Source organism: Gavialis gangeticus, unplaced genomic scaffold (assembly GCF_001723915.1).
Source record: "Gavialis gangeticus isolate Ggan-Ray unplaced genomic scaffold, GavGan_comp1, whole genome shotgun sequence".
Taxonomy (NCBI): Eukaryota; Metazoa; Chordata; order Crocodylia; family Gavialidae; genus Gavialis; species Gavialis gangeticus.
The window spans coordinates 46,106,153-46,115,994 of record NW_017729033.1 but is presented as its reverse complement, the minus strand read 5'-3'; the positions used below and the strand labels follow the sequence as shown (position 1 = coordinate 46,115,994).

General features: G+C 39.6%; 1 protein-coding gene across 1 annotated transcript in view; it reads left to right on the top strand.

Annotated features, from left to right (window-relative positions):
• The window catches only part of CCKAR (cholecystokinin A receptor), a 16,857-nt gene extending 8,643 nt beyond the window's left edge, over positions 1-8,214 (top strand). Inside the window, exons 3-5 of the mRNA XM_019526656.1 lie at positions 809-1,070; positions 3,836-3,963; positions 5,497-8,214. Coding sequence (XP_019382201.1) covers positions 809-1,070; positions 3,836-3,963; positions 5,497-6,023 — 917 coding nt within the window. The 3' untranslated portion in view covers positions 6,024-8,214. The remainder of the gene's footprint in view (positions 1-808; positions 1,071-3,835; positions 3,964-5,496) is intronic.
• The last annotated feature ends 1,628 nt before the right edge of the window (positions 8,215-9,842 follow it).

The window sequence follows — 9,842 nt, the reverse complement described above, 5'->3', positions numbered from 1 at the left end:
TCAGTTTGGTACTATATGCCTCCACTAAAGACTATGGAAGTGCATTTGACGTATGCTTGCTTAATTCTAACAAAATAGGAAGTTTAGTGATTCATCAGAAAAGATAATTGTGGTTATTTTATTTAAAACAAAAGTATACTCATTTATTGCTATCAAATTAAATTAACTCCAGTGATTTCAAATGCCTGATTATATTTCAGCAAAGTTATATTAGCATAAGAACTGGAATAACAAATGAGTCATAGTAGGTAAGGTAGATTTGTACTGTATAGACTAACCAAAGAATGTATATGTATGTGCATGTGCATATTTATACACACACACACACCCCCCCCTGCACATGCATACATACATATCTATCTAACAGCCTTTCATAGGCTAGAGTGCATGTGTGCACACACAGAGAGCATCTGATGAAGTGAGTTCTAGCCCACAAAATCTTGTGCTATATCTCTACTTTCATTGGTCTATGGCATGCAAATATACCTGCCTTGTACGTAAGGTAATGTAAGAATCTTATGCGACTGACTGTATACTTCTTGCCTTGGTAGAACAAAGACAAAAACTGTCAATTATTTTGTTTCATAGGTTTGAGTAATTAAGTATAAATCTGGAATATCAGATGACAAAACCCAAGTACCAGAAGGCTATGTCAGAGCTACTCCCATAGCTTTCTTACTGTGCATTATGTACCCAGAAGTTTAGGCAGGAATCTTAAAAAAAAGCCAACAAAAAAGAACAAAAAGAGAGCCATCTGTCTTTTAAAAGAAGAACAGACGTAATTTATTTCTTTGCTTTCCATGTCTAGGTGTCTCAGTAAGTGTATCCACATTCAACCTGGTTGCCATATCTTTGGAAAGATACAGCGCCATTTGCAAACCTTTACAGTCTAGGGTCTGGCAGACAAAATCTCATGCTCTGAAGGTGATTGCTGCTACCTGGTGCGTCTCCTTTACCATCATGTCCCCATACCCAATATACAGCAAACTGGTTCCTTTTACAAAACCGAACAACAGTACAGCTAACATGTGTCGCCTGCTTTGGCCAAGCGATGTCATTCAGCAGTCCTGGTAAGATATAATCGACTCTTAAATATCTGATAATTGTCTGGTATCAAATAAAATGACACGGTTGCATCAAGCCTGTTGCAAATCAATTATTAACCATTAGAGAAAGTTTAGAATTCTGGTATGCTTGTTTAGAAAGTTCCATAGACTGCTAGTTCTTAAACTGCCTTTTTTCTCCTTTTAATACTGTCATTGCTTTTGCTTCACAAAGGTGATATATATAATATGCCAATAATTCTCAGACTACAGATGGTAAAACATCTGTTGCCTTTGTAGTGCTGCCCCCTACTAGTAGAGCTTAGTCCTCTACTTCTCCTTTTAAAGTGTTTTTGATCAAGTACTCTTGAAAAGCCATACATATCCACACCCCTGTGCCCCTTCTATGACTCATTCTTTGCCTGCGTAGAACGGATGTAGTTCCAGTTGTCAACAAATAAGATGACATGCACATTGGAGAGAGAATAAATGTACTTGAAAATGGAACCAAGCTAATAACCTGGAGAGATTAGAGCAGAAATGTAAGCAGGCAATGCGAGAAGAAATCAGTGCTATTGAACACAAAGCCATATGCCACGAGACTGTGAATAAATGGTAAAGATACAACATAGGAACATAAGAAGGTGCAACATTGCATTGAAAACTAGTTTATTTTTACCATGTTTCCTTAATATTTCCTTTTTCACATAACCAAGCACTTTGGCTATCACAGGAACAGTATAGGAGTGTTGTTAATAACTTTAGCAGAACCTGGGAACGAGCCAATAGCTGGTACCACCTAGTACTGGTGCATCCACAGAAACATTTATTGTATGTTAATATTTTCAGTACTTATTATGCCTGCTATAATAAGCATGCATGAAAAGGAAAGTTAAAGAGTTAAATCCTATTTCCAGTTACACCAGCATAAATATAGGGAAATTCCAGTGAGTGTGCACTAAAACTACTGACAGCAGAAAATGTTTAGGCTCAAAAATACATGATTGCTTTGTTAATAACATTTTTAAACAGAACGTCTCTCTGTTTTGATCTTTTAATAATATGGTTTGATGAATGTACTGCAAGGTGGATAGAAAACTGGCTGGACCATCCAGCTCACTGTCTAGCTGGCAGCCGGTATTAAGTGGAGTGCCCCCAGGGACAGTCCTGGGGCTGGTTTTGTTCAACATTTTCACTAATGGCCAGGAAGATAGGATGGAGTGTACCCCCATCAAGCTTGCATATGACATCAAGCTAGTGGTGAGTAGTAGATACATTGTAGAATAAGGCTAGAATTCAGAGAGATGTCAACAAACTGAACCAAAAGAAATCTCATGAGGTTCAACAAGGAGAAGTGTAAAGCTAAGACAGAACAATGCCATGAACACCCATAGAGGCTGGGAACTGACTGGCTAAGCAGCAGCTCTGCAGAAAAGAACTGGAGGTTACAGTGGACAATCAGCTGAATATGAGCCAAGTATGCCCTTGTTACAAAGAAGGCTAATGCTTGTTATGAAGCAGGCTAATGGCACACTGGGCTGCATTAGCAGGGGTGTTGCCAGCAGATCAAGGGAAGTGATTGTTCCCCTTTATTTAGCACTGGTAAGGCCACATCTGGAGTACTGTGTCCAGTTTTAGGCCTCCCCCGCTCCGATTCTATAGAAAGGATATAGACAAGCTGAAAAGTCCAGCAGAGGGCAATGAAAATGGTTAGGGGCTAGGGCACATGACTTCTGAGGAGGGGCTGAGGGAACTGGGTTTATTTAGGCTGGAGAAGAGAAAACAGAGGTGATTTAATAGCAACCTTCAACTACCAGCAGGGTGGTCTGAAAGAGGATGGAGCTAGGCTGTCCTTAGTGGTGGCAGATGCCAGAACAAGAAACAATGGTCTCCATTTGCAGCACGGGAAGTTGAGGTTAGATAGGAAGACAAACTTTCTCAGGAGGAGAGTAGTGAAGCACTGGAAACAGGTTACCCAGAGAGGTTGTGGAACTAAATCCTTCAAGGTTTTGAAGATCAGACTAGACAGCCCTGGCTGGGATGATATAGTTGGGGATGGTCCTGCTTTGAGCAGGGAGTTGAACTAAATGATCTCCTGAGGACCCTACGCTAATATAATAGAAACAAAGAAAATTAATGTCATAGAGAACAACATTTTAATAATACATTAATTGATTAAAATGTGTAATAAATATTGAGTTTCCTTCAAAGTGGATTTCCCACTATGTGAATGGTTCAGTACCAAAACAAAACAAAACAAAAATCCAGCCCCAGTATGTACCATTTTTCCTTTGGAATGGGCATGAAGCTGGAGGTGAAAAAAATACCCATCTCATTCCCTTGCTCTGGTTGGCATGTTCTGAGGATGGGCACCATCCTACCTCAGGAACATAGGAATGACCAGTATCAGCATCTCACTTATGTACTAGTAGGTGGTTTAAGTTTCCATATCATAAAAAAAAAAAACACCAAAGCCATTAAACTGCTTCCAATAGTCAAATATTGAACAGGCAGAGACTGAAGCATCTTCTAATCCCTTAATTGTTGCCTATTCCATCAGGGTAGAGATGCTTTGAGTTAGCAAAGCAGAGAAACCAGAACTGCTTTTGTTCTCACACTATTTCTTCTGTGGGGAAAAATGGGATTCCAGCCTCTAGCACTGCCAAAGCAGCCTACCGTGCATTTAACTAATGAGACACCTAAGTCATGAAACAAAACGCAAAACATGTAGCTGCTTTTCTGTGTTTTTCCTGATCCTCACTCTCAGAAGAACTCTTCTGTGGCTTCCACAGGTACACATTTCTGCTACTCATACTCTTTCTTATACCTGGGATTGTAATGATGATTGCATATGGCTTAATTTCCTTGGAACTATACCGAGGAATTAAATTTGATGTCAGCCAGCGCAAGTCTTCACGAGGTAACAGTACAAATGAATTATTTGTTTGTTTGTTTTTAAATAACAGATGTTAAGATGTGAACAGTAGAGCCAAGCACACAATTTATTCCATAAACAGCCATTTCTGCTGGTATAATGTCAATGAACAGATTACAAAATTTGTATTGGACGCATTCATTTATTAAAATTATTAACATTATCTGCAAAGAATTCAGCTGGGATATTAGATTTGTAATTCCACTGGGCTAATTACATAATGGAGTAGATAATGTGCCTGCTTGCACATTCAATGAGTTTTGCACTAGGGCTTTGGACATACATTTCTTTGTAGTGCTACAAAAGACCATAATGCTACAAACATTAAATGCTATGGAGGTATGCACGTGGACCCAGACAGCTCCCTGGCTGAAGCACTACAAATTTGCTTCAAAGGTATACTCTCCAGCTGGGGGACAACAGAGGGCTGCTCCTTTGCCCCCCATGACCCAACCACCCCTCCCAATTCCCCAACCCCTGTCAGTGAGCTGGATCAAACAGGTTGCCTTCACCCATTCCTGGAGCAGCAGCCACCAGGAGCAGCAGCTGTCACAGGCTGCTGCTGCCCACCCCTGCCACCCTAATTTTAGGGGGCAGCAACAACCTTGCTGCCACTGCAAGACAAACACAAAGCCAATGCTTTTGTGGCAGCAGGATCCCAGCATGGCTGTGACAGCTCATCACCATAGTTGGGCAACCTGTCAGGGAGCCAGGCACTCTCCTTCCCCCTTGGATATGGTGAGGGAGAGCAGAGAACTGTGGGACATTAGAGAAAGCATTCCTGTAGCCATAGATGACCCATAGGAGTTGACAGTGTGGGGGCACAACTCCATGCCACCGCAGTTGCTGCTGGATGCTGGCTCCAGCCCCACGCCCTGCTGCCAGCACAGAAATCGCACCACCCCACTGCTGCTGGGCCCTGGCTTCGGCCAGGCTGAAGCTGCAGCCCCAAGCCCAGCCACCAGCATGGAAATCTGGAGGGATATGTGCCCCCTGTCCCCCCGCCCCCCGCACGTTGTCTGTGCCGGTAGCAGTACATGGTAGATCCGCACATTACGTGTAATACCACACAGAAGTTCCTTCGTCAAAGAAGAACATTTTTGTGGCGGAACCACCATTTTTGTGGCACTACAGATGGCTTGCACGTGTAGTGCTTTAAAAATGAGTCCACAGCTGTTACGTGTGGCCAAGTAACATGACAGGAATTGTAACATTAACATATACGTGTAATTCAAAAGTTACTTCTGGCAAAGTTAACCACTCTCTCTCAATATTCTGTTTTCAACAGTACGTAGAATTAAGGCCTCTGAACGTTTCCGGAAAGGGTCCCCAAATGGCCATATAGCCGAGTGAATTACAATTTAATTTAGAACTGGAAGGCCTTTTTTCTTTTTCTTTTTTTACCACTAGTTGCTCAGCATCAATGCATGTCATTGTTCACTTCAGAATTTAGGCTGCATTCTTGGATTTATACTTTAGTGGTGTTCAGAAATGTTGTGTGACCTATTGTACATGCAGAAAGAAAAGCCAGCACTGGCAGTAACAAGTATGAAGATGGAGATGGGTGCTACGTTCAGAAGATGAAAAAGAAGAAGAAGATGTCACTGCAACAGCTCTCTAGCACCAGCAGCACCAAAGTAGACAGGGCAAGAAGCAACACTTCAACAGCCAATCTGATGGCTAAGAAGCTTGTCATCCGCATGCTGATGGTGATAGTGATGTTGTTTTTCCTTTGCTGGACTCCCATCTTCAGCGTAAATGCATGGCGTGCATTTGACACCGCTTCGGCGGACCAGCTTCTGTCAGGAGCTCCCATCTCCTTTATTCATTTGCTGTCCTACACTTCTGCCTGTGTGAACCCCATCATCTACTGCTTCATGAACAAGCGCTTCCGCATGGGTTTTCTAGCCACTTTCACCTGCTGTACTAATCAAAAGCCCCCTGCAATAAGAGGAGAGATGGTTGATGAAGAAGAGGGGAAGACCACAGGAGCTTCTCTCTCCAGGTGTTCTTACACACACATGAATGCCTCTGCTCCCCCATGAGCTGCCACAGAAGGAGCTACATTTGGCCAAATTCGGTTACTTCTCTTCTCATCTGGTCTTGGAAAGGTGATTAGAGTTTGACTCATAATGTGACCTAGTTCTGAAGACATCAGAAACACCTCAGTTAAGCAATCAAAACTGATAGGAAAGGCAGTGGGAATGTGAGAAATGGATGCTGCTGCTTGTCTGGGCTTTTTTAGCATGTCTTTTAAAAGCAGACTGGAAATACTGGGCTAATATTTGCTCTGAAGTTTCCTATACAAATAACTGTAACCAAGAGGGTTTCTTTGCATCATCAGTTTAGCTCACTCTTTTAAATGGAAAATTGAAAGTCCCAGATACCATTCAGAGTATTTCTTGAAATTTCCAAGATGCTAAAATGCTCCTTATTAATTGCATTATAAAATTGGTATTTTTACATGCTACCGTTAGATATCTATATCATGAAATCAAAATCTGTATGTTATTCTGATAGCAGTTTTTATTGTTATTTTTGCTGAGGTACACTTGTTTTTAAATTAATTGAACACCAAGGCAAAGATGGAAGCAATGGGAAAGGCTATAGATCCAAAGCACTGCTTAAAACAAACTTTAAGTAGATGAATTTTATTTTTTAAAATTAACAACTATGAATGTAAATGGAATATACTCTTCCTTCAAATAGAAATCTATGACAAATTTTAAAGTACATGTAATAGAATAGTTTTGCGTAACTGCAGTTTGAACAGAAAGTAAAAGGACGAAGGATTGACTTTCAAAGTTGGCCACAAACAGTGACAGACTTACCTCTCTCCCTCTGTGTATGCATGGGCAAAGCCCAAAACTAGACTGTTTTGAATATAAAAGCGTTATTACTAGCATACACACATGTTAGTGCACAGAGGTATTTGCATATAGAAGTCTGCACACAGGCACCAAAGACTGGGATGGAGTCCTCTCAAAAAATAAGGACTGCCATAGAAAATATATCTTGATTAAATAAGAAATATAGAAGTGTATCCAAAAATCTTTTATGCTGTGGCAAAGCTTAGGTGTGAAAGTAGTAGTAGTTAAATGGAGAAAAGTAGAAAGCAGCACATAAGCAAAGACTGGGCACAATGTAAGAAGTGTCTATGGTTTGCTTGTAACCTATGAAACGAGTCTCTCTCCAGATATACCTATTTGTGTATAAATTTGGTATAGAGTAGAAAGTTATGAACTGTGTATTTCATCTGTTTTGTTATGTAACAAATTCAATCTTTTCTTATTCAGCATATGGGTGAGTATCAACGTTCAGACAATGCATACAGTTCTCCAGAACTCGACAGTAGCAATTACGTAATTTACACTGAATTTTATCTTGTTTTGTGGAAGCTTCCTATTAAAGTCTTCTGTCTTCTAGTCTAGTCAGTACGATTTTTAAGAATGGTATGAGGTAGATATTAGACTTTGGAATTGAATGGAATATAGATGTGGATATTAAAAGAAAACGCTGTCAAGGTTTTTAATCTTAAAATCTGACTCACTTCAGACTGATTTTTAAATTGAAAATACATTTTGGATTCCAAGTACCCAACTCATCCGTGAGTTCTATGCTAGCCTCAGTACTCACTTATGACTTAAAGCTCTTTTGCCCAAATAACTGAGCTGCACATTTTTTTTAATCTAACTTGTCCACTGCCAGGACATTAAAAAAAAATTACAACTGCATATGTGGGATCTATAAAAACCATGTTCTGCCTGCCACAATAATGAACTAGCATTATTCCTGGAGTGCTCACATTGATCTGACACTTTGTCTTTACTTAGTCATAACTCCCATTGAATTAAATCCTGTAAGTTTTCCTTAATCAAGGATGCAGAAAAAGACACTGCACCTGGTCTAGCATGTAGGACATGGCATACTTTTCTGCTGTACAGCAAGTTGAAATTATTAAACAAAACCAGCAATGTTAATTTAAGCTTTATCTAGAACATTGGGATAAGAACAAATCTTCCTGACATGGAAAGACACAACCGGTAGGGAAAATTTTAATAATTTTCAAGTGGAACTATATTTCAGGCCCTCAGAGAAAAAAATAATCAGTTTCCTGTTAAAAACTAAAGTAAAATAAAAAAGCTTGACAGTCTTTTACTATAATATAAACAGGAGTCTGTACTCTTCAAAAGGTCAGGTCTGTTATACTGTGTAGTATATAAATCGTTAGTTAGGGAAAAAAAAACTTTTAATGTAATAGTTGTGAATATTACTGACTATATTCAGTTTAGAGATGTGATGTACTCTGGAATTCTATATCAAATAGAAGAAAATATTCCTATTAGGTGTAGGCTTTCTAATGCAATCAGTATGTACATACCTGCATGCACACCACTCAGCTTTATCAGATGATTCAGCACAAAGCTTAATTCATTAGCCACAGGGCCTACATAGCGCTATGTACAAGTTACTTAAAATGACATCTCATTTTGATCATCGGTCCCCTGTGGCCTGGAGCATTGGAAGACTGAACATAAAACAAAGGGACCCTTTATTTTTTGTGATGGACAATCAGTTGAAGGACAGGGGGGTCAGCACTGAGTGATATGAGAAGTGGGCAGATGGGAATAAAAGAATCAAGTTGAGCAGTGGGAGTGACAGGTGGGTAGCAATAAGGAATAAGAAACAAATAGAGAATGGAAATGAAAAATACAGATTTCCATCTCAGATGCTAGTTATGTACACTTTTTTATTTTAAAGCAGAACTTACCTTTTATGAAATGACAGTGCCACACTAACATTAATTAATGTGCCTAAATCTGGAAATGGAAAACCTTGAAATCATGTGCAATACTTGCCATTATGTTGACCTGTTTTTTAATTTGCTAGTTGAAAAATTCTGAAGGTTTTCCCCATTATGGACATTTTTTGTGCACTCTGCTGTGATCCTTTGCACTCCAAAGGTGAAACAGACATGGCATAAGGCTAAAAGTTCTCCATGGCAATGGAATTCTTCCCAAAACTTTGCAGTCAGATGCTGTTATTGAATTCTGGTAATGGAAATGTCATTTGTCATAGAGTAAAATAAGAACTGAATAAAATAACAATACAAAGGAACAAATTAATTCTTATTATTCTGACATCTTTATTGGGGGAGGGGACACGCCCTGAAATTCCATTACTACAATTAGTAGCAAGCACCTGTAGAAAAAAGCCTGCTCCAAATCCAGCAGAAAAACACTGCAAAATAGTGACTACATATAACAAATCCAAATGTCGTTTGAATTTTTTTATTCCCTCCCTCTGTTTCTTCTTTTCCCCCTCCCATATTTATTTTGCTTATTGCCTGAACATTATGCCTCCCTCCTCTGTTCTCTTCATCCCTTTCATCTTACCCTCACCTGCAGATCCTCATTTTTCCTCTGGAGTCTAATTTTGCAATCTTCTAAATTTTGAGGGCTCCTTTTCCTTTTCCCCACTATATCTTCTACCTCCCTTCTACTCATCACAGTGTTCCTTTCTCTCTTTCCCTTCCAGGTTTTTCTTTCCAAAAGCCCTTTTCACCTGTCTTGATCTCCCTTCTCCAATACAGTCCTGAACCACATTACCCTGAACTCGGTTAATCTTTCATAATCCCATCCACATATGCAATCTTCTTATAATTACCCCTGCAACAATTACTTATCATAATCATGCAAGATTAATTGAAACCTCATTTCTTTTATATTCAAATCCTACTGAATACATGTGTGTGCGCACGTGAACCTCTACCAAATCCTATCACATACAAATCCTGTACAAAAACACAAATCCACACAAAATCCTCTCTTAATCCTGAAAACACACTTCCCGCTGCATTTGTA